This window comes from Lemur catta, chromosome 3, assembly GCF_020740605.2.
Source record: "Lemur catta isolate mLemCat1 chromosome 3, mLemCat1.pri, whole genome shotgun sequence".
In the NCBI taxonomy this organism is placed as follows: Eukaryota; Metazoa; Chordata; class Mammalia; order Primates; family Lemuridae; genus Lemur; species Lemur catta.
The window spans coordinates 99043678-99068810 of NC_059130.1; the positions used below are offsets into that span (position 1 = coordinate 99043678).

Here is a 25133-nt window from a genome sequence, read left to right on the forward strand (position 1 = left end):
AACAGCTGATGCAAAGGCCCAGAGGCCTGAAAACATATGGTGCTTGGGGGAAGCAGAAGTAATTTCATTTCGTGGAAGTGCCAAGAGACTAACATGGCAGGCAGAGCCCAGGTCGTGAAAAGCCAAATGCTAAAACAGACCTCACCCTGTGGGTAGAGCGGCCAAGGGAAATGTTGAAGCAGGGGCGTGAGAAGAGCAGAGTTTTAGAAAGATCACACTGGCTGCAGCATGAATAATGGATTGGAGGCCTGTAAGACTAGCAGGCTCGTTAGGAGGCTATTGTAGTGGTCCAGGTGGGTGATCAAGAGGCAGATAGCAGCAGCAGCAGCAAAAAAGGCAGTTCTTGCTGACTGGTTCCATAGAGTGAGGATGGAGAAGCGTTTAGGGGCAGGAAGCCTTCAGGTTTGAGGCAGAGTCACAAGGAGAATGGTGTTAGTAAGGTTGTCTCCTCACCTAAGAAAAAGAAACGTGCAGCCCACTACACTGAGTTTCAGCTATTTCAATATAAACTTAGTTTCTCAGACTTAACATCTCAGAAACCCAGGTGTTTAACTGAAGGTGTGTCATAGTTTAACTATTTTTTCTCTGTTCGTAAAGCATAAAATAATACAATTGTTGGCATCTCATATTTGATGAAATATGGAGTACAGGAGCTCCCAAACCTTACCAAAACAAACAAATAAACAAACAAAAAAACATTCACTGAATTTCTCCACTTTTTTTTTTTAGAGACAGGGTCTCCCTTTGTCGCTCAGGCTGGGATTATGGGCGTGAGCCATGGTGCTGGGGGAGATTTCTTACCTTATCTCTTAAGTGGCCCAGGAAAAGCCCCAGATGAGTTGCAACTAGGGTCTTTTCCCGTAGGTTGGAGGTCTTACTTAGATTTCCATATACAAATATAATCCTCACAACACTCCCATGAGTAGGCAAAATATGGGTCATTATCTGTATTTTATTTTTTAAACTTTTTTTTTTCTTTGAGACAGAGTCTTGCTCTATTGTCCAGGCTAGAGTGGCATCATCATAGCTCACTGCAACCTCAGACTCCCAGGCTCAAGCGATTCTCCTGCCTCAGCCTCCACAGTAACTGGGGCTAAGGCACACACCACCACGCCTAGCTAATTTTTCTTATTATTTGTAAAGACAGAGCATAGCTCTTGCTCAGGCTGATCTCGAACTCCTGGCCTCAAGCAATTCTCGCACCTCAGCCTCCCAGAGTGCTAGGATTACAGGCCTGAGCTACCAAGTGTGGCTTGTTTTTCAAACTTAAAAACAAAAAGTAATGCATACTTACTGTAAGAAAAATTGGAGAATTCCAAAAAGTAAAGAACAAAAGGTTACTATTAACTCCTTGAGGTTTATATCCTCCTTGTTCTTCTTTGTTAAACATGAATGCATATATATGTATTTTCATTTTGAGTTTTATTTTTGTTATTATTTTTTTTAGAGACAGGGTCTCACTCTGTCACCCAGACTGGAGTGCAGTGGTACAATCATAGCTCACTGCAGCCTCGAACTCCCAGGCTCAAGCAATCCTCCTGCCTCAGCCTCCCAAGTAGCTAGGAGTAGCTAGGACTACAGATGCGCCCGCCACACCAGGCTATTTTTAAAATTTTTTGTAGAGATGGGATCTCATTAGGTTTCTCAAGCTGGTCTTGAACCCCTGCCCTCAAGTGAGCCTCCTGCCTTGGCCTTCCAAAGTGCTGGGATTACAGGCATGAGCCACTGTGCCCAGCCTAAATTTATTTTTAAATTGAAAAAGTAATACAAGTATATATTTTAAAATTTTTTTCATGCTATGCTTTGGGCATATGCAAAGAAAAATCTCCCACCCATACCAGATCTCCAAGCTGTCTCCTCAGGAACAACCACTGTTTACTGGTACTTGGATATCCTTACAGAAATAATCTCTTTGCACATCTATTTTTATACACTGTTGTGCATCTAGCTTTTTTCAGTTTGTGTGCCATCTTTCCATATGAGCTCACACAGATTTTTTAACAGTTTTATTGAGGTATAATTTACATACCATAAAATTCACACACTTTAAGTGTACAATTCAATTAATTTTAGCAAATTTAATAGAGTTGTACAACTATCACCACAATCCAATTTTAGAACATTTCTGTCACCTCAAAAGGGATTCCTTGGGTGCATTTGTAGTCACTTCCAACCTCACCTCTAGTCACAACCACTTATCTACTTTCTCTCTCCATAGATTTGCCTTTTTGGGCATTTCTTCTGGACATACATTGTCATTTTCCTGTCTGGCTTCTTTCACTTAGCATAATGTTTTCACGGTTCACTCTTGTAGTATTCCTTTTTTTTTTTAATTTTTTTTATTTTTAATTATTATGGGTATATAAGTTGCATATTGTAGTATTTCTTTATTGCTGAGTAATATTCCATTGTACTGTATAGATATACCACACTTTGCTTATCCATTCACCAATTAATTCGGGGACTTGAGTTGCCTCCAGTTTTTGTCAAATACGAATAATGCCGCTATGAACGTACGAACATATGGACATGTTTTCATTTCTCTACTTAAAAGTGGACATACGGACTTCATTTTTTTAAGGCTGTATGGCATTTCACTGCTTGGATGTACCATATGTTATTTAACTAGCCCCCTTGCTGATAGACATTCAGGTTGTTTCCACATGTGAATCTCTTTAAAAACAAAAAACCCACTACCATCCCCATTTTACTGAGAAGGGGCAAACGTTGTCATAGGTCACTCTGAAAGCGACTCCAGTTCCAGTTTCCCGTCTCCCATCCAACACTTCCACTGCCCCGGGGTCCACACGATCCCTGCCCCAGGAAGCCGACCACTCACCTCAGTTCCTGGATTTTTCTATGACCCCTAGAGGCAGCTGCAAACCGCTCGGCCTCGCGCCACGACACCTCCGACCAGCAGGGGGCACTGTTGCCCTCGATAGTGTTGACTGGATCTCCTTGTGGTGCTCATTTTTCTTCTAGTCCCTGAGGCACTTCCGGCACTGGCGGAACTCGGGTGCCGCCGGACGCGTAGCGCGGGGACGCAGGCGCGCAGAGCGACAGGAGTTGCTTCCGGCCCTTTTGGTGGTCGGGGTTGGGGTGCCGCGGCCAAGGGAAAATGGAGACAATTCTGGAGCAGCAGCGGCGCTATCATGAGGAGAAGGAACGGCTCATGGACGTCATGGCCAAAGAGATGCTCACAAAGAAGTCCACGGTGAGTGGGACCTGGGCAGGGGCTACATCCGAGGCTGGGCCCCTCAAAGAGCTTTCTTTGGCCCTCAGACCCTCCCTGCGCCCCGCCCCCTGCCTCCTCCCGGGGCTCCCTCTCCCAGCTCCGGCCTTGGTAACCTCCTACGGGGGCCCAGCGTCGCAGAGGCCTCTGCTTCAGCCGCTAAAATCTGAGCGAATAAGCTCCGCCCTCGGGCGGCCTTTCCAACTCCAGAACTCAAACTAACGGCGCCCGTGTCACCGTTTGCCTTTCTTCAGCTCCGGGACCAGATCAACTCCGACCACCGCACTCGGGCCATGCAAGATGTGAGTGCCCCGCTGTCTGCTTCTCTTTGGGTCTGGGAAGGCGGGAAAACAGGGGAAGCGAGGTGCGGGATCTCAGCGTGAGCCTTGGCCAAAGGTAACTGGCCAGTCGTGGATTATCTGCCTGAAGAGATACCCAAGCAGCTGCCGAACCTGAGGGTGCTGAATTGCCCTTCCTCACCTCCTTGAAGGGGGAACTCTTATTCATTCTCCATTACTTGGGAAGATGCCCCTTTTTATAGCATCCTGTGTCCCTTGAATATGCAAAGAATAGTTTTAGGAGTCCGTGACTCAGGCACAGAAGGTATAATCCCATCCCTCAAAAAAACGAAATGTTGAATATTGGTGTTTTCCTCCCAGGACACCGTTTTGAAGTACTTTTGACTAAACTGCATCTGCCTGGTAATCCAATTTCTTACTTTTAGAAAAACTCTTTGAAAACAAAATGCCGATAATTATTAAAGCTGGTTGATGGGCAAATGGAGGTTCGTTATACTATGCTCTGTATCTTGCATATGTTTGAAATCTGTTTAGAAAGGAATAGAAGACCTAATCAGAGCTCTGGTTTGCAAGAGGTAATTATATTACAAGCCCCTATTCCCCAAATACACTGAAAGCCAAGAAGTTTGTTTGTTTAATTATTTGGTGGCAGAATCTGACCCAATTTCATTTGGCAGCAAAAGCTGGCCTGAAGCTATTAAAGGCTTTTTACAGACTTTATTTATTCTTCTTAGTAAATAACACATAAAGTTTACTGCAGAACTATTAATGTGTGTTCTAGACTCCACTAGGTATGTTATGTAATATATGGTACCTTCCTGAACTTAAAAATTCAAATTCTGAAACAAATCTAGTTCCAGAATTCTTGGAGAAGGGCCTGTGGACCTGTACCATCCAGAATTAATATACATTGACTCCAAAAGAAGCTATGTGGTAGTTTAGTCTGTTTACTCCTCGATCTAGCTTTCTGAAATAGTGAAAATCATCTTTATCTTTGAGGGTCTTAGATGGAAACTTCTGTTTAGACAAAGGGGATGGGTCTCTTATAGGGAAAGCTAAGCATTGGTAGTATGTAAAGATAGGAGCTCCCTGTCATCCCTCAAATCATATCACTCAGGTAATCTTCAGATCAACCTGTTTTTAAAAACTAACCAGGAATCAGGGCTGTCTGTTAAAAGTACTAGAAAACACAGGAACTTTTAAGGCCATATCTCTTGAGGTTACCCTGGGCTTTGACTAGAGTCCTTGTTGGTTGCTTAACTCTACACTTGTAAAAATCACTTCATTCTGATGGTTTGTGTTTGCCTTTCAGAGGTATATGGAGGTCAGTGGGAACCTGAGGGATTTGTATGACGATAAGGATGGGTAAGTGACAGTCACAGCTGATCCAGGAGAGTTAGTGCTTCTGAGGAGCCATGGATAAAGGACTGACAGTGTGCTCTGTGCTCTTTGGATTTTTCTTGAAATCACAGGTTACGAAAGGAGGAGCTCAATGCTATTTCAGGACCCAATGAGTTTGCTGAATTCTATAATAGACTCAAGCAAATAAAGGAATTCCACCGGAAGCACCCAAATGAGGTATGGCTTTAGAAAAGTATTTTCTCCTATCCAAAGAGCAACTAAAGTAAGGAAAATCGAGGTGTGCCACTCAGATGTCCCTTCAAGAAAGAACTTGCCATTTAGCTGCATGGGGCATAGTTAGCAGACATCCTTTAACCATAGTGTTTTCAGGATTACCTCTCAGCTTTTAAGCCAAGCCACACTCTTCCTGGGCAGCTTCCAGCCAGTGACTGAGTACAGTGGGGGTACTATGGCATAGCTATTTCTGCCCATTGTGAGACTCCTCTGATGACTGATAATTGCTTCAGAGCTCCTCATTGGGTTGGTTAAGATTTTGTCCAATCTGCATTGTGATCTAGCCTGTCCCTTTCCAATCCTGCTTTATCTTTTTTATCTTTCACTAGATTGTTTTCCCATTAAGTTTGTACTCCTAACTTTGTCTTGAAATCTTCTACCTGGAGGATCCAACTAACACAAAGATACTTTACGCACTTCCGAAGTTCATTACACCTTCAGGATTCAGCCCAGAGGCCAACTCTTTCCTCTTTCATGAAGTATCTTTCCTACTACCCCCCAAAATTAATCTTTCTTGATGATCCTGTCATATTTTGTGACAATGAATGTCCACCCCGATATGCTGTAAGATTATAAGGAGTAAGACATCTCTACAGGGAAGGTGGAGAAGGATGAGTCAGAGATTACTCTGAGCTTTCATGACTGTGTAACTGAAAAGTTGTTTGTTCTTTGATAGAAATAAGGAAGAAGGAGGTAACCTATTTGCAGTGGAAAATGAGTTTTTACATATGTAGATTTTTAGGTACTGTTATGTCTGGATAGAAGTGACCCATAAGCAGTTGGAGTTGGTTACCTCCATGCAAGAAGTAAAGGTTTGTAATTTAGATTTGGGAACCGTCACAGTGGACTTGATAGTTGAGCCATGAATCCTTGAGTTCTGGGAGAGAGAGAAAGTGAAAGACTGGCAAAGCTTCTCCGTGTGCTTTGTGGGGCTCACTTACAGTAGATAGTTAACAGCAAAGGGGCCTGGGAAGACTTCCGTCAGAAAGGTCAGATGACAGCTCCAAATAGTGTTGTCTTACTGAAGCTAAGCAAAAGAGTTTCAGAAAGTCATGGTATCAGTTGTTGATTGGTAACTGCCAGGCTTGCCGTTTCACTGAAGTAGTGGGAACAGAAATCTGGTCACAGGGGTAAAGGTGGGTTAATGGAGAAGTAGAAGCATGGAGTGTGGAACATGCATTTGAAAGGCTGGCAGGAAAAGAAGAACAAAAGAACAGGTCTTAAGGAAGATAGGGGAGATACTTGAAGAAACTGATAGAAAAAGGAAGAGGCTAAAAAAACAGAAAGTAGAGGTTGTTTATTGAAGTATGTATTGTGGAGGTAGATGAAGGTACCCTCATACACCCACTCCCATCCCCCTTCGAGGATAGAGTGTGAGGTCTTCTACTAACCAGGAGAGAAGACAGGAGTACTGTTCTGGTGTGGTAACCTTCTTCCAGCCATGATTGAAAGATAATGAGGAATAAATAGTTAAATAACTGATTAGAAGGATGGTCAACATACACTAAGTGAACAAAGCAAGTCTGTTTATATAAAAAACAAAAACCCGTGCAGGCATGAATGAATGTGCTTGTACAAATACATGTCTTTAAATACATGGAATCACTGGGCACAATGGCTCGCACCTGTAATCCCAGCTGCTCAGGAAGCTGAGGTGGGAGGTTTGCTTGAGCCCAGGTGTTTGAGACCAGCCTGGGCAATATAGCAAGACCTCATCTCAAAAAAAAAAAAAAAAAACCACAGAGAAGTAGTTTCCAAACTTTGCAGCATGTTTGAGTTACCTGGGGATCTTTAAAAAGTGCTGGAATCTGCTCCACTTTGATTTAATTGGTACCAGATGCATCAGGATTTTTGGACACTACCACAGGTAATTCTCAACATAGAAAAAGATCTATTTTCAGGAGAATTAATAAAGGACACTTTTCATTTTTTCTTTTTGTATTATTTGAGGTTTTGTGAGCAGGTGTTACTTCAGCAGTTTTTAGTCAGTACATAAAGGGAAAAAAGCACAGTAATTGGAGAACAGTAATAGGCTCCTAGTGAAAAATCAAGGCCAAATAAAGCATCTGAAGTCGAAATTTCTGTACACCCCATTTCTGTGATATTGCAACTTGTACATTGAAAAGTCCACCTGAGCTTTTCTTTTTCCCTCAGATCTGTGTGCCAATGTCAGTGGAATTTGAGGAGCTCCTGAAGGCTCGAGAGAATCCAAGTGAAGAGGCGCAAAGTAAGCAGGGTTTAACCTTTCTCTTCAGCACTAGCAAAAGTATAGGTTAATGACAGCTCACATTTGCCCTCAGGGCCTTAGAGAAATTTATAGCCAGGTTTTCTTGCTGCTTTTCTCTTTGCTGGTTTTTGGGCTACAATGACCTCCTAAATTGGCCTTGGGCAGAATGTTCATTTTGTGCTATCCTGGCTCGAATTCACTGGCCTGGAAAGCTGAGTTCTGTTTATTTTTTGAAGCATAAGGAGGACATTTGGGGTGAAAAGGCAAGTCCAAGAGAGTGGTCTGTAGTATCTGAATTATTGACATATCTGATCTCTTCAGACTTGGTGGAGTTCACAGATGAAGAGGGATATGGTCGTTACCTTGATCTCCATGACTGTTACCTCAAGTACATTAACCTGAAGGCATCTGAGGTGAGGCCTGTGAGAGGGGGGAGAGGTTCTGATTCTAGGAGTGAGTCAGGACACTGCTCTGGTACTACGAGATATGAAGCAATTACAGAGTGTTTTGCTTGCATTTTTACTGTTGTATAAATATTAAAGAAGTGATATGCTTTCTTGGAATGAAACAGTATTTAAAATAAAAGTCAGTTTTCTACAATAAATACAACAAGCATATTTTATTTTTGCAAAAATAAAAATTTTTTTAAACCCACAAATACATAGCCTGCTCCTGTTTTAGACACATAAAATACTAAGTACATGGAAGATGTAACAACATAATCTTTCTGCCAGCAAAAGGCTATTGAATGTCTTTTCCAAAAGACATTTAAAAATAACTTATCACAAGAGATGAGGTTAATATGACAATCTCAGAAGGGTCATGAGAAGTATATAATTAAGTTCCTTATGGAGTTGTGAGGAAATGTCCCAAAAGTGCAGTGATTACACTTGAAATCGCTTGTCTGTCTTGTTCTCTTCTGTATCCCCATACTTGGTACAAAGATGCTCGATAAATGGTTACATGAATGAACAAGTGGCACCTTTCAGTACCTTATTTTAGAATGTAGTGAATGTCAAAGTCTTTAACCAAGAGTATGGAATGCAGTAAATGTTCAACAAATGTTTCTTTTAGTTTACTGTTCATTAACTCAGTCTTTATTTTGTAGAGTGAATTACGTCTGGTATTCTTCTCAGTCCAGTGGAACTGACACTCCAATTATTGTAGGGATTGAATGATGGGAAAGGAAAAACTAAAATGAGCTAGGCCTTGTTAGAGAACACTCAATTTTAGGCCGGGCGCGGTGGCTCATGCCTGTAATCCTAGCACTCTGGGAGGCCAAGGCGGGTGGATCGCTCGAGGTCAGGAGTTCAAGGCCAACCTGAGCAAGAGCGAGACCCCGTCTCTACTAAAAGTAGAAAGAAATGATTTGGACAGTTAAAAATATATATAGAAAAATATTAGCAAGGCATGGTGGCACATGCCTGTAGTCCCAGCTACTCGGGAGGCTGAGGCAGAAGGATTGCTTAAGCCCAGGAGTCTGAGGTTGCTGTGAGCTAGGCTGATGCCACCGCACTCTAGCCCGGGCAAAAGAGCAAGACTGTCTCAAAAAAAAAAAAAAGAACACTCAATTTGATCTCACTTATTGGAGATTGTATTGTAACTGGTACAAACATCTAACTGAATCTCTTGTCATTTCTCTCCTTTTTTTAGAAGCTGGATTATATCACATACCTGTCCATCTTCGACCAGTTATTTGACATTCCTAAAGAAAGGAAGAATGCAGAGTATAAAAGGTAAGCACTAATAGCTTCTAGGCCTCTACTGGATTTAATTAGAAGATAATGTCACGGGCTTGAGGGTGAAGTTCTGAATTTTGTCCCTGAAAGGCATACATCAGTGACTTCCAGGTTTATTGGAGGATAGGTGTTGTGAATGATGTGGTTTTAAAACATTTGTAGCCAGGCATGGCTCAAACCTGTAATCCCAGCCCTTTGGGAGACTGAGGCAGGAGGATTACTTAAGGCCAGGAGTTTGAGACCAGCCTAGGCAACGTAGCGAGACCAGTCTGTACAAAAAATAAAAAAAATTAGCCAGGCATGGTGGCATGTACTTGTAATCCTATCTACTTGAGAGGCTGAGGCAGGAGGATTGCTTTAGCCCAGGAGATCGAGGCTACAGTGAGCTATGATTGCGCCACTGCACTCCAACCTGGGTGACAGAGTAAGACCCTGTCTCTTAAAAAAAAAAATTGTAATAGTCCGGCTTTGGACAAGCGTGTATCTTTGGGTATATCTTCAATCTTATGCCCATACTGTTCTTAATTTTGTCTTATTGTAGAAAGAAATCTCTCATTCAGGGATCTATGTGTCTTTGGAGTTTAATGATCTTATACACCTAACTTCCTCTCTTTTTCTCATTTTCTTTTTACCTGAAATCTTTTATGTGTGAGTTAATTAACACCTTAGTATTTGGCATTATAAGGATGAAAGGAGGTAGGAAAGGTCAGAATCAAAATAACATGTTGGGAAAAAATTCAATTTTAAGCCCATTTAAAAATACTATTTTAAAAATAGTGTTAACTAAAATTACAAGTATGTATATTCTACAGGGCATAACAGTATATCAGAAACAGAAACCCTATTTGCTTTATCTGTGTTGCATGTTCCTCTGTAGATACCTAGAGATGCTGCTTGAGTACCTTCAGGATTACACAGATAGAGTGAAGCCCCTCCAAGATCAGAATGAACTTTTTGGGAAGATTCAGACTGAGTTTGAGAAGAAGTGGGAGAATGGTACCTTCCCTGGTTGGCCGGTGAGCTTCAGGGGGAGTGTGGGTAGAGGATATGCCAGGGAATTTATTTTACATTACTCTTGAGCCTGCACTTTAGGGATTAGATATCCATCCCTCAGTATCAGGTGGAGCCATTAAGTATTCCGTACCAAGTATGCAAGGTTTTCTTTGTGTACTTTGGAATGAGATGTATCAGGGCCCACTTGCCATTGACTGGCCGAGGATTTTCACCAGCCACATCATTAGTGCTGTGTGGATCCCTGACCCAAAACTGACTAGATTATGTGCTAGAAATCTATGTATTTTCACTTCTGGGGATAAACTTGAGTTTTTCCTGAACCCTCAGGGAGAGAATGGACCATCTGGGTTTTTTGGTGAGGGAGGGAGGTTTTTTGGATTTTTTGTTTGTTTTTTTTTGCTCCTGTAGGAATTTAATCTGTATTCATAAATGTGTATAAGAAACGGGCCAGCCAGCACCTGGCAATTTAGATAGTCCCCTTACCTTCCTCCTATGCCTGGATCTTAATAAACATTATATTGTTCGTCTTGCCAGAAAGAGACAAGCAGTGCCCTGACTCATGCTGGAGCCCATCTTGACCTCTCTGCATTCTCTTCCTGGGAGGTATGTTTTCTTCGGCAACAGTACTGGTCTCCATGTCCATGTTCAGAGGAACCATTCAACATTCCTGTCTTTAATACCATGGCTGTGTTATATAAGACACTATTTCCTGGGACCAAGCATCTGCAAGGAAAGTGGAAAGATAAAAAGAAAAAAGAGGCCGGGCGCGGTGGCTCACGCCTGTAATCCTAGCACTCTGGGAGGCCGAGGCAGGCAGATGGTTTGAGCTCAGGAGTTTGAGACCAGCCTGAGCAAGAGCCAGACCTCGTCTCTCCTAAAAAAAAATAGAAAGAAATTATATGGACATCTAAAAATATATATAGAAAAAATTAGCCGGGCATGGTGGCACATGCCTGTAATCCTAGCTACTCGGGAGGCTGAAGCAGGAGGATTGCTTGAGCCCAGGAGTTTGAGGTTGCTGTGAGCTAGGCTGACGCCATGGCACTCTAGCCCGGGCAACAGAGTAAGACTCTGTTTCCAAAAAAAATAAAAAATAAAAAAAAGAAGAATAACTACTTTAAAAACTGCCAAATAATAATACAACTACATTAAGTTGTAGTAGAGGTAATTGAACATTACCAGTGTAGTTAAATCAAATCTGAACATGATCACAGAGTCAGTCCTTTGGAGAGTTTGGACTTAATGCTAGGAGATTGGCTGTAGAATGTGTGGTCCTACCATAGCGTCAGGAACAGCTTGCACTTGCTGTTTCCCCAAATCTGTTTATATAATATTGTAATTTGTCTTTTTTATACAGGAGTTGGCCTCCCTGGGTCTGGACAGATTGAAATCTGCACTCTTAGCTTTAGGCCTGAAATGTGGCGGGTAAGAGAATGGTTTTTCCACCAAAATGATCTTACTTACTGTGCATTTGTGCAGTCTTCTAAGTGGCTCTGATTACATTTTTTTCTGTCACCCCACCCTGCAAAAATTAAGCAAGCCCGTGTGGTACAGTGACCTGGAATCCTTTTCCCCTCCTGTCTCCTTAGGACCCTAGAAGAGCGAGCCCAGAGACTATTCAGCACCAAAGGAAAGTCCCTGGAGTCACTTGACACCTCTCTGTTTGCCAAAAATCCCAAGTCAAAGGGCACCAAGCGGTGAGTGGCCGAGGTGGCACCTTTGCTTATAGTTTTAAATTTTATTTCCGTGCAGAATTTTTACAACAACAGATTTTAAAGCCTGTTTCATCACCATGATTGGTTCATAGAGATCCAGTCTGCTCTTTATTTCTGCTAATGGCAGAGAGTACAGTTGTGTCACTGTTAATATAAACCAAGGACAGTCTGTACTCAGGTGATTGAGAGTGGGTAAAATTTCTAATGTGGAAATGGTGTTTCAAGTACCTCTTATTACCCCAATAGGTTATGGAGGCTAAAAGTCTAAATAGATCCAAAAAATATTTTTCTAAACTTTTTTTTGCTAATGACAAAAGTTGAATGTATTCTTGAGCCACATGCTTGTACAGGGTATTTTTTATATGTGTTTTTTTCTAATCTTCAAAAAACCCTGGAAAGTAGTTATCCTGATCCTTTTGCAGATAAGGAATTAGTAAGGTTATGGAATGTGTCCTGTCTCATAGTTCTAAGTAGCAGAGTGAGGATTTGGGCCCAGGTCTGCCTGCTGCAGGGCCATATTTTCTTTGTAGATTATAGTGATGGAAATTTAAGTGATTTTGATATGTCTTTCAGCTTCTAGATGAGTTCAGAAAATAAGCTTCCATGTATTCCAAGAAATAACCTCAGTACTTGTCTGTGAGTTCTGCAATGAACAGAGCATTTATTTGCTTTCACAGAAATGATATTTCTCATGTGCGTATAGTTTGTAACACAACCATGGAATAAATGTTCCCAGATACAAGCACTGGGCAAAAGAACCCTTGAGTAATGCAGCTTGTTTCTTTTTCTCAGAGACACTGAGAGGAACAAAGACATTGCTTTTCTAGAAGCCCAGATATATGAATATGTAGAGATTCTTGGGGTGAGTAACTGACTCTGCTGAGGGCTTTAAATGCTATAAAGAATGGGAGTAAGAGATAGGAACTCATGGAGAGTATTTTTTTAAGGTTCAGAAGAGGAAGGGATGGGTGTTAAACTAGTTCAGCACAAAATAGAGGTCTTTCAGGGTACTTGGCCCTTTGGTAAGTTCCTGTTCTGTTGTTAGGTGATATTCCCAAGGTTGCCCAGTTTCCACAAGGTCAAGCATAGAGAACAGACTCCCCTCTCAATACAGCATCCAGGGTAGGTTCTTTGCCTGAGCTTCAGAATACACCCAGGGGTGGCTCAAGCAGCAGACACTCAAAAGGCAAGTAAGAGAAAGGCTGTTGGTACCTTTTAAGGTATTACTTATGAAAAGGCATTACTTACATGTTCAGAAGATTGTGAGAAACTTAATAGGGCTAGAATATTATAGTACAAAGCTGGCTGTGAATATTCTCCTTGAGTATTCTTTTAGGAGGAGTTGAAGGGTGGGTTGGGGTAGGAAAAGGCCTAGCCTGACCAGGATGCTTATCTCAGAGAGAAAAGAGGGGGAGGAGTAGGAGGAAAATAGATCTCTTTCCAGGAAGAGAAGGCGGAAGACAGGGTAGCCCTCATTCAGAGAAGATGGTCAGTGTCTCTGGGAGTCATCCAGAAGACCAGGCTTTCTGATGGTGTCTGCTTTGTACAATTTTCACCTGCTCTCGGAGCCCTTCCCTTTACACACGCTCACGTGGTGCTTTGAGTAGGTGGCTCTGGCTTAGATAGCTTTTTTACATCTCTGTCAATTGCCATGGACATTTTCATTCTCCCCTTGTTTGAGGACCACACATATGGTAGCTATAGAACTAGTCACCTCTTGGTTCTGTTAAAACTGCTTTCAGTGAAAGGCCAGCCAAACATTGGACATTGGGGACACATGTTCTTCACATTGAACTTGGGTTGTGCTAGTGTGGGTAGCAATCTGAATTGCCAGTCCTCTGAGGATGGCTGGGAGGCCATTGACATGATGCCCTTGACATGAGGTATGCCCACTTTCTTCCCCCTTAAGAGCATTTGTTTTCCCTGCCAGGAGGTGGCACCATTCTCTTTGGAATTCTGACCAGTTTCCAGAAGTTGCTCTCATTGCTCTGATAAGATTTTTGCCATTATTTTACCATTTATCGACGTCTCTTAGTTTGTGAGCATTATGCTAAATTTTTGGATACAATAGTAAATATGACACAGCCTCATGCCCTTGAAAAACCCACGTTGTGGTTGGGGAGACAGATGATTGTAGTGTAATGTGATACGTGTCATAACACACTGAGGTTGAGTTTTCTAAATAGAGGGAGAAAATGTTTCAGGTACAGGAAATGGCAAGCACAAAGATACAACGTTAGGAAAGGAAATTATATGTCCAGGAAATAATGAGAAATTCAGTGCATCTGGAGTGTGCCTTGTGAAGAGAGTGGTCAGAAAAATTTGGAAGAGTTATGTTGGAAATTTGGACTTTGTCCTTTAAACAGTAGGAAGCCAATAAAAGTTCCTTAAGCAGGAGAATGTGTCATTAGATTTGGTTTTTTAAACAGATAAATAAATCTGCCAGCAAAATGGAAACTGAACTGGAATGGGGAGAGACTTAGGGAAAGTTAGAAGGTAGTCACTTTGGTGATAGAAGAATAAAAGACTGGTTCAGGAGATATTTTAAAGGCAAGATAGATGAGACTGACTGTTCTGTGTTCTGTGATAGTCTGCTGGCCTCTGATGAGTAATTAGGCAAGTGATGTAGAACATTTGACTTTTCCCTTCAGGATCCGGTAGGGCCTGCTGATAAGGAGTTCTGTTGTGAGGGGAAGACCATCCCTTCATTCTACAAGAAAGAACCTTATCCTTGGAAGTGAGGGGTCAGCAAGGGTCATAGGAAAATAGGAAATTTCCCTTCTTATTCTGCAGTACTTTTCTCTGAGTTTTCATTTATGGACCTGCCTTAGGAACAGCGACATCTTACTCATGAAAATGTGCAACGCAAGCAAGCAAGGACAGGAGAAGAGCGAGAAGAAGAGGAGGAAGAACAGATCAGTGAGAGTGAAAGTGAAGATGAAGAGAATGAGATCATTTACAACCCCAAAAACCTGCCTCTTGGCTGGGATGGCAAAGTAAGTCCCAGCACTACCACTTTCTCCCCATTCCCCGTATTGGAAGCAGGTGCAGACCTTAGTAGACTAATGCTGTTTCTTACTTTTTATTTCTTCTTTAGCCCATTCCCTACTGGCTGTATAAGCTTCATGGGCTAAACATCAACTACAACTGTGAAATTTGTGGAAACTACACCTACCGAGGACCCAAGGCCTTCCAACGGCACTTTGCTGTAAGGAATTCAGAGCCATTTCTCCTGAGAATTGAAGTGGAAACCCGAGACTTTTAGAGAACAGGATAAGAGCAGCCTGAGAGGACCACTAGTGTCCAGAGCTGAAGGGAATCAGAGAAGGATGGGTCTAAAAGCATGCCTGTAGCATTTGGCCTTTGGCACCACTGTTGCTAGTCTTGAATACCTGAGAGTTCTGGAGGCATGCCACCCTGCTATTTTAACTTCATTTTGTTTTTCTCCTGCTTGTTCTTGTACGTCTCTTTTTTTGTCTTTCTTCCAACATCTTAGCCTAATCTCTGACTCCTTGGTCATTTCTCCTCCCCATTGCTAGTAGTCAGGACCGAAAACAGAGCTAACTGCCTCCTTTGGGTGTTATATGGGCCTTTACCTCTTTGAAAAAAAGAAACTAATGGACTGACATTTAGCAAGCTATTCTTGAGATAAGGCATCATCTGGGTGGTACTCCAATAGGTAGACTCGCCCTTCTTTTTTTTTATTTATTTATTAATTTTTTTTACTTTTTTTTTTTCAAGTTGCTTCTTACCTGAGAAACACCCTTCTTTTGTTTCTGCCTTTAGTTCTCAATACTTGGAAGGAAATTTTACAGAATGGAAAAAACTCACGCTAGACCAAGGATAGTGAATCCATATGAGAGCTCTCTCTCTCTCTCAGACATACATATTACTGATTGATCCTGGGTCTTTTTTGCTGAGCCCCTGAGTAGCCTCTGAATCTTTCCCAACACTACGTCCAATGACTGGAGTTGGCATCTGGGATAAACGCCATGCCATTTATCATCCCTCAGCCAAAACTGTCATTATGTCAGTATGTCTCCCTCTCCTGTCTCACATCCTTTCTTATACCTGATAAACAGTCTCCTTTAGTTACAAAGGTGATACTGACCTGCCGTCAGAACCTTTATTCATGCTGGTGGTCAGAGTTGCTGGGGCTATGTCAGGTTCTCCCCTAACATGGGAGGTGACTGGTTAGAGTTATGTTTCTGTGGTCGTGACCCAGAGATTTTGTCTGTAAGACTACTAGATCTAGAATCTAGGTTTTATAAACCAGCCCAGTGAGGCAAACAATGCAATGCTGCTTTGAAATACCAGCCTCTTTTCAGTCACAGCCAGCTGTTTACATGAACCACAAACGGAATGCTGCCTGTAGGTAGAGTAGAATGGAGTTAGTGCTCTGTGTTCAGGTTTTCCCATTTCACATGGTCCTTTTGCTTCTCTCTCCTTCCAGGAATGGCGTCATGCTCATGGCATGAGGTGTTTGGGCATCCCAAACACTGCCCACTTTGCTAATGTGACACAGATTGAAGATGCTGTCTCCTGTAAGTAAGCTGTATTTACTATTTCCTGGGCTACCAAGTAGCCAGTCCTTCAACTCAGTGTCCCAATACCCTGGTGTATCCAGGCCCAAGAGCAGTCATCTACTGCATTTTTGAGGGGAGTGAGTTAGCAGCACTAATTGTTTCTTCCCTGAGAAGAGCCCTATGCTGAGTGTAAACCAGGGTTTAAACCTGGGTCTGTGAACTCCTCCAGTAAGATTTTGAGTGAATGGTTGTATGTGTGGCTTTTTTAATTGATTTTAGTATGTTAAGAAATGCTGATATAAAGGAAAAAAGAAAAGTGGCTTCAGTAAGCTTCTTTTTTTTTTTTTTGAGACAAAGAGTCTTGCTCTGTTGCCCGGGTTAGAGTGCCGTGGCATCAGCCTAGCTCACAGCAACCTCAAACTCCTGGGTTTAAGCCATCCTTCTGCCTCAGCCTCCTAAGTAGCTGGGACTACAGCCATGCGCCACCATGCCCGGCTAATTTTTTCTATATATATATTTTTAGCTGTCCATATAGTTTCTTTCTATTTTTAGTAGAGACAGGGTCTCGCTCTTGCTCAGGCTGGTCTCGAACTCCTGAGCTCACACAATCCGCCCGCCTCGGCCTCCCAAGTGCTAGGATTACAGGCGTGAGCCACCGCGCCAGCCTCACCATCTTATTTACTATGATAACAGGAGATTAAACATTTTAATGGAATACAGGGACATTGCGCCTATAAAAGCAATTGTTTTGCCAAAATAATGATATCCTATATCTATGGCTTTTTATTGTGTCAGATATCCCATTCAGAAACAGGAAATTCATTTAGTTTGCTTGACTTACTCTTTTTTTTTTTTTTTTTTTGAGACAGAGTCTCGCTCTGTTGCCCTGGCTAGATTGCCATGGCGTCAGCTCAGCTCACAGCTATCTCAAACTTCTGGGCTGAAGCAATCCTACTGCCTCAGCCTCCCGAGTAGCTGGGACTATAGGCATGTGCCACCATGCCCAGCTAATTTTTTCTATGTAGATTTTTAGCTGTCCAAATCATTTCTTTCTATTTTTAGTAGAGACAGGGTCTCACTCTTGCTCAGGCTGGTTTCGAACTCCTGACCTCGAGCAATCCACCCACCTCGGCCTCCCAGAGTGCTAGGATTACAGGCGTGAGCCACCGCGCCCGGCCTTGACTTACTCTTAATGAACCCATGTGGGCACCCAGTGATAATCATATTCTTTTCCAATTGCTTTCAGATTTTTCTGAAGAGTAACATCTCCTTTACTGATCTACAGTTTCCTGCATGCATTTTTTTCTTTAGGAAAATCATGACAGCATTTCCAATCTCCAGTATTTTAGTGCCACTCTAGGTTGGATTCCTGAAAGGCCTAAACAAAGAATATGACAGGGCCCTGCCCTGTCACATAGTAAGCATGTGATAAATTTGCCATTGTTTCCTGATATGCATATTATCTGGGCCTGAAGACTTTAGCTCATTTAAAGCAATTAGCAGGCAAGGAAAAGATGATTAGTTGAGCATCTATATGCCAGGTACAGAGTGAAGCATTTTCTGATATATTGTCTCATTTACTATTTCTTTACCCGTGTTAGGCTTCAACTTTTTCTGTATGATATTTCTTCTAATCTTATCAAATTTAGGGATTGTTCTGCTTGATGGGAAAGGTAGAAACATGGAACCAATTAGGTCTGCCTACGCACTATCATCTGTTGATATTTTATCATCTTCCCCCTCTAGCAGTAAACCTGTCTTATGTATTCCACGTAGCCATTTGTTCTAAGAGTTCACCTTCCTAACACCATTTTTAAAGATTCAAGTCATTCTTTCCCTGGTTTTGTATCTGTTTTTTTTTTCTGTATATGTCTGATCACTCCCTCTAAAGCTATGGTGGTTTTTATAGATGTCTTCACCTTTTCATCTTCATGGGATAATTTGTTATTGAACTGTCAAATTTTATTTTAATGTCTCCATTGTCTGTTGACCAGTCTTATCCTTTAGACCCTTTGGCCATGAAATTTCACCTTTTTTTCCCACAGTAATTTTTAAAATATATGCACCAGACTTTACATATTTGATAGTATCTAGTGTTCCTTTTTTCTTCCATTGTGAACTTTTAAGACAGTAAAATCAGTTTCTTCCATAATTCCCATAGTTTGTTTCACATTAACTTTGAGAGTATCAGTTCTTCATTCTAAAAGGTCTTTGGTTATATTTGATCCCACTTTTTTTTTGTTTGTTTGTTTTTAACAACAAAGCAAGATCATGATAAATTTTGCGGTGGAAGGAGTATTGTCTATAGGTGGCTGGGAACCAGAATTCTATTTTGGGGCAGGCAAGAATCTGAAAGACAGAGTCATCTAGAGGGATCCTAATGGGGGTGGTAATGGCTGCTCAGTCAGTCCTGACTGCTGCTCATTTCTTGTCCTGCAGTGTGGGCCAAGCTGAAACTGCAGAAGGCTTCAGAGCGATGGCAGCCTGACACTGAGGTGGGTGCGAATGTGGACAATGCTGGGGTGATGTCAAGTGACAGCTCTCTCACCATGTAGAAGGGAGGTGAAAGATGGTCCCTGCTTTACTGCAGTAGCGAGTATAATGTGACAATATCTATAAATTGACTCTTGGTATATAAGCCTAATTTATTTGTGATATTTGTCACACTTTATAATTTTTTTAAAAATACGGGTGCTTCATAAATTTTTGTGTCATCCTTGAGCAGGGGCCATGCTAATCTGCTCTGTATCCGATTTTAGTATATGTGCTGCTGAAGTGAGCACTGTCAGGCTTTCATCTGTGTCTCAAGGCAGTTTGTATTCTCCCATTGAAATGTTGAAGTGACAGGCAGGAGTACCCAATCTCTTGTCCTGCCATGGGGATTTATGGACTAAAAAGTTGAGAATCCCTATCATATATCAGATCCTCTTTGAGGAAAGCATCTAAGAAGAGATGATGCTCACATAGGGGTGGGGAGGTATCCTTGTTGGTCCTGAGGTAGTCATCTCAAGCAGCAGGTTTCAGAGACGAGGAATGACATGTATGTTAAGTATGGTGGCAACTCACCACATGTCCCACAGTGACTGGCAATAGACTCCCTTTCTTTTAGGTCAGTGGTTTTTAGATAGACAGATTTTTTTTTTTTTTTTTTTTTTTTTTTAAGCAGCAAAACCCTTTTCCTGCTGTAATACAGAACTCTGATATATAAAATACAATAAAGAAAACTGCTCTGGAAGTAGGGAAGCTTAGCCTTCCTTTTAACTCCTGCAGAAACTAGAGTTCTTCGAAACCATTTGAAAACTGCTGTCTTAGGCTTTCTCAACCAGGGTTCCTCATCTTAAACACAGAAAGTAATTTGAACTATTTCCTCACATACCCTAAGGATAGGTCATGAATGGTACCATTCTAAATGTCTAGGAGAGAAGTAAATTCATTACACACAGTGGCTGCCTTAGGGGCAGCAGGGCTTAATTCTCTTGTGGAACCTCAGTGGGGAAAGGCTGTCTTAGATGAATGCCAATCTCAGAGTACCAAGGGGTGCCGTGGTCAGGCCAGTGTGAGCTCAGGTACCTGGAGATTGGTTCCAAACATTTCTCCTAGCAGGTATAGCTAACAAAGTATACTCCTTCCTTTGTAGGAAGAATATGAAGACTCCAGTGGGAATGTTGTGAATAAGAAGACGTATGAGGATCTGAAAAGACAAGGACTGCTCTAGTGTTCAGGGATGTAGCTCAGCTTTTGGGCTTGCCCATGCTTCCCTGAAATCTGCATTTTCTATTTCCTCCAACCAAATGCTCAAAGACCCTTTACTATGTAGTCTTACGGTCTAGCGTGCATCTTGTAGAAACAAGGCATGCTGACAGATTGCAGGGTTGAGATGTGTTTTATCTTTGTTTTATATTAAAAAAGATTCTGCCAGAACATAAAACCATCCCTTGTTTTGAATGTGTATTGTTCTGAAGGCCCAGGGTTATGGACTAACTCAATCCTTCAGGTCTTAATGCCTCCCTGTCTTTTTCTCACCAACTTTGGTAGCAGGTGAGATTCAGTGAACACCTGTTAAGCTGCAAGTTAGGTTAGGTAAATCTGACCTGACCTCTTTCCCTGTCCTCACAATAGCCACATCCCAAAATAAGCGTCACCCCAGGATGAGCCCTGCCCTTAGTTGAGTCAGCCATTGATGCACATACTAGGGAAAGATGGGGAAGGTGGGCCAGGGCTACTCCTAAGGGCTAAGTGTGGCACCAAGGTTTGCCTTTTCTGTTTGCATAAAGGAGTTGGGCTGTTTGGGAATGGACCTGCAGCCCTGCCCCTTCGCTGGGCCTCAGCAGCCCAGCACACAGTGGCACTAGGACCAGCAGGGACTCCACTCACTTGCTGGTTCAGAATGAGTCTTTGGCGAGCCTGTCTGCCGGTTTCTTCTACAAGATCCCTGTGTTCTCCAGCCCCCACTAGCCAAGACGTTGGGTAGAGTTGAGTAGCTGCCCCAGCATCTGAATCTGGTGTCCCAAAGGGGGAGAACTGGGGAAGCCAGGAGGCACTAATCTGCCCATAAGCGCAATCACCTGAAGGCCAGGGCCTGCTCCAGGACAGGATTCCCCAGAGGCCCCCTTGCCCCCTCAGCACTCAGACCTTCTTTCAGTTTGCTTGTTTTTAATATATATACTTAAAAAAAAATCCCAACTCTGGAACAGGGCATCTGCCTCACACTTACTGTTGTCCTAGTCATTTCCATGGCAGTAAGGTTTCACCACCCCCACCCCTATGGCTCTTCACTCTGGGTTGGTATTTTCCTTCCTGGTTCAACCCTGGGCAACTCCACACATGCTCGTTTGTCCTTTGGTTCCTTCAGTTGCTTGAAACCCCAGTTGGACAATCCCTCCAGGGCCTGAGCTTCTGAAGCAGAGTGAGTGGATAATTAAACCTAATTGAGCCAACAAGAAACACTGATGACTGAAAATTGGCTCAGGGTGCAAGGAGACGTTGCCATCTGGGAAGAGAGTTAAAACCTTGGAAATGGGAAATGTGGGGAGGAGATGTCCCGCCAGCCTTCCCGATGGAACAGCAGCCACACTGCGGCTACCAAGGAATGCACCTGCTGCTTTCCAGCTGTCACATTCCTCAGAGAGCCCTTCTGAGGAGTGGGTGCTTGGGACTCCAGGGTTAGTGGGCTATCCCTGTATAGTGTGGAGGGGAGGTGGGTGGCCTGAGGGGTCCTGCTATCACCCTTGCCAACAGGGTTTCAGCTCAGCCTCCTGACCAGGCTGGGGAAGGAGTACAAGTTTCCTTTCTCTTGGTGTAGATCAGTAGTTCTTAATCTTTTTAGAATCATGGATTCCTTTGGAAATACAAAGATAATTGTGGACTTTCTCTCTAGAAAAATGTACATGCACATACCATTTTTTTCTTTTTAGAAATAGGGTCTCGCTCTGTCACCCAGGCTAGAGTGCAGTGGTATCATCATAGCTCACTGCAACCTCAAACTCCTGGGCTCAAGTGATCTTCCTGCCTCAGCCTCCTGAGTAGCTGGGACTACAGGCACATGCCACCATACCTGGCTCATTTTTTTTTTTTTTTCTTTTTTTCTGTAGAGATAGGGATCTCTATGTTGCTCAGGCTGGTCTCAAACTCCTGGCCTCAAGCAATCCTACTGCCTCGGCCTACAAAAGTGCCAAGATTAAAGCTGCTAGTCACTGCGCCCAGCCTGCGTACATTTTTGCACACGGTTTCAGGGGTTCATGAATTTCCAGAAGTCCATTCTTGGTTCCTGAGTCTTACAAGAATCTCTCTTAGACGTGGAGTCTGAACCTCTGCCAGGGCGCTTACTGCTGAGAACAGTCGATGCAGTTAGCTCTTCAAGGAGGAAAACTGCAGGAAGCATTTGGGGAGTTGTTCCCAGGTCGGCCCCCAGCCTGGTGCTGCTGAACGCAGAGGCTGAGGACCCCTCCCAGATGCAGGACTCTCCTCACTCCTCACCTCTCAGAAGAGAGTGAATGAATCTGTGTGGCCTCAAACAGTTATCCCTTTCCTTTCCCTTTCTGTTCTCCTTCCTGGGGTCAGCTTGTGCTGGAAGGCTTTGGGAGGGGAACACCCTAAAGGTAACCAATGTGTTGGGGAACAGTTCTGAGATTTTCCTCCTCCCTCTGCATTTTTTTTTAAAAATCCTTGGGACGATAGCTAGCTCTCCCCTCATCCTTTAGGTCATACTGTCAGCGTCACCTCAACATTCTCAGGGTGGGAGCCTGTGACCCTTTCCACCATCAGCCAAAAGAGTCCTCCCATTTCAGGTGGGCTCTGGGAGGACACTGGTCTCCCCTCCTGTTCTGAGAGTCTTCTCCACATGCCATGTTTCTGATCCAGACAAATAAGGCACCTCCCGGTGGGATGTTGGGATGGGGTTCTTTTGATCTGCCCAAGCTGCTAGCTGGCTTTGTGTTCTTCCTCTGACTACTGTCTGGACATCAGCTGTGCTTTCTTCTTTTGCCTGTGGTACCTGTGTATGCCCAGTGGCAGCAATGTCAGAGGGAACTCCCAGGGCTGACAAATGACTGGAGGGGAGGACAGGCAGCTGCCAGCTTCCAGGGACTGCACCTGAAGCTTCCCTGACTTGTGCATACACACTCGCTGCCCCTGCACCTTCAGGTGAGCAGGTAGGTCTACAGCTGGGATGGGGTGGGCACAGGGAATACTGGGAATATTCTCGCTAGCCTTGGAGGGGTACACAGACTAAAGCATATGGGCAAGAAGCTTGAATTAATACAGCCTAGGGGGTAACCATCTAGGCTTTGCACAGCCTTCCGATTCTGCCCAATGTCTGTCGACCCACCCTGTCATATTCCTGAGCCTGCCCCTCCGCCTCATCTACCCAAACCAAGGAGGAGGAAAGGGGCTTGTGTAGGAGGCCTGGGCTCTTCTTTTCACAAGGCTACAGGGACCTGGGTAGAACCTTTCAGCCCTTGACCTATTAGCCTTTAGAGACTGAGGTCCCCTTGTAGAGGTGCTGGCTGGGTGAGAACTGTTTCTTCAGTGTAGTGTTGGAGGGGAGGGAACAACAGAGAGGCTGACCCCAGTCCAGAGGGGGTCCTTACTGCAGGCTCTCCTCTGTATCATAGCGGCTTGGCAGCACAGACCTGAGTGCTGATGCAGGATTATAGCCATGAGGGCAGGGCCATAGATGCCCCATTAGCTCTGGGAACCATGGGGTGGGAAGATGGGAATAACACCCCCCACTCTCTCATCTCTAGCAGTTTTCTACCTTGAATGGAAAAACCTAATCCCAGGCTTAGTAGACCCTTCCAGGGCTGATCCCTCAGTGCTGGGGGAGGCAGAGCCTGGGATCCAGGATCCAGAGTCAGAGCTACCTCCTGCCCTTGGCACAGCTCTCACTTAGGGATAAGGTGGGGTCTGAATCCTGAAGAACTTTTAGACAAGGTGAGCGCTAACTTCTGATCCTCTCTGTGGCCCAGGGTTTCCCTGCCCGGGGCTCTGAGGAAGCCCATCACCCCCCTCAACTCCCCACCCCCGGGCACCTTCTGACATCAAAGGCAAATGAGGCCACACCAGATGCACCAGATATCTATTTCCTGTCACTGCACCTGCTCCAGCTCTACCGCCCGGCAACCCTCCTGGGCCTACGATGGTGCTGTTGCCATGCCAACAACATCATTCTCAGAGGGGCTGTTACTAGGACACAGGCCCCTTTGTGCCTGCCTTGATGTCACTCTAAAAGTGTGACTTGCAGGAAGCAAAAGCTGAGCTCTTGGGACCCTTTATTCCCTCTTGGTTGACCTCCCCTGCTCCCCAGCCTCAGTTTATTCATAGTGGGATAATGGTAGTGGTGTTTGCAGCCCTCACCCGGGCTGCCTAGGACTGGTCCTTCCACCCTCACCAGCTCCTACAGCGCCTCAACTAAAGACGTCTGTGGCCAGGGGAGGCCATAGGGCTGCTTTGCTCAAAGGCAGCTGCCCTCAGCTCAGGGACCCTGACCTTTCCTGGACCCTGGCCTTTCCTGGACCCTGTGACCAGTCCTATCCCATGACTATTGCTATACCCGAGGACTGCCCCTACTTTTCCCTGACCTCATGACCTTAACACTGTATGACTTTTCCTTGATTTGCAACATTTGAGCTGGTTACTCTCTGCAGTGGCTCCCTCTCTCCTTTTCCTCCTACCAGTCCCCCTGCTGGTCTTACTGGCAGCCCAGAACCTGCCAGAAAGTCAGCTGACCCCTGCTTCTGTCCAGGGAAGCAGCACTGAAGGAGGGGAGAGCCCTCCTAATGCCTCCAACTCATGGGCAGGGGGCCAAGGCATTCGACCCAACCACAGATAGGCCATGAAGATGTGTGCTACCAGGAGGCAAAGTTCTCCCACCAGGCAGCAGAGTGCAGCCCGGGGAGCACCACTGCGAGGGTGGGGCTGGGGCTACGGTGGGGCACAGGGGAGTGCATGGTCCACTGGAGAGGGCTGACACTCAGGAACAGTGAGGAAGAGATACTGCTGGGCAGAGTGGAGATGCAGCCCAGAGCTGGCTGTTCCCCCATCCTCCTGGACGTGCCTGACTCTCCCCTCCCCGATTCCACTCAACACTTCCTACTATGTGGCCTGGTGCAGGCTCAGTTGTTGGGGTGAAGTGAAACCAGTCCCAGCCCCTATCTGCCATCCAACAACTCTGCCCCCAGCCTAGGTCCCTGCAGGCTGCAGTGCTGCAGTGGAGGCCACTCTGCCTGGTGCCCAGTAAGTGGCCCTG

General features: G+C 44.1%; 1 protein-coding gene and 1 non-coding gene across 2 annotated transcripts; one reads left to right on the plus strand and one right to left on the minus strand.

The window, feature by feature from the left end:
- Positions 1-2853: 2853 nt before the first annotated feature.
- On the plus strand, positions 2854-20327 carry SF3A3 (splicing factor 3a subunit 3). The gene is made up of 17 exons (XM_045548209.1): positions 2854-3214; positions 3487-3534; positions 4844-4896; positions 5004-5109; positions 7321-7393; positions 7715-7806; positions 9047-9129; positions 10010-10148; positions 10681-10749; positions 11504-11571; positions 11736-11843; positions 12654-12723; positions 14693-14857; positions 14959-15069; positions 16315-16405; positions 18827-18882; positions 20025-20327. Exons 1-17 carry the CDS (start codon positions 3119-3121, stop codon positions 20100-20102), a joined length of 1506 nt encoding a protein of 501 aa, XP_045404165.1. The 5' UTR covers positions 2854-3118; the 3' UTR covers positions 20103-20327.
- LOC123636175 lies at positions 19068-19170 on the minus strand. The gene has a single exon (XR_006734381.1). It is a non-coding gene; the product is annotated as a U6 spliceosomal RNA (small nuclear RNA).
- Positions 20328-25133: the final 4806 nt, after the last annotated feature.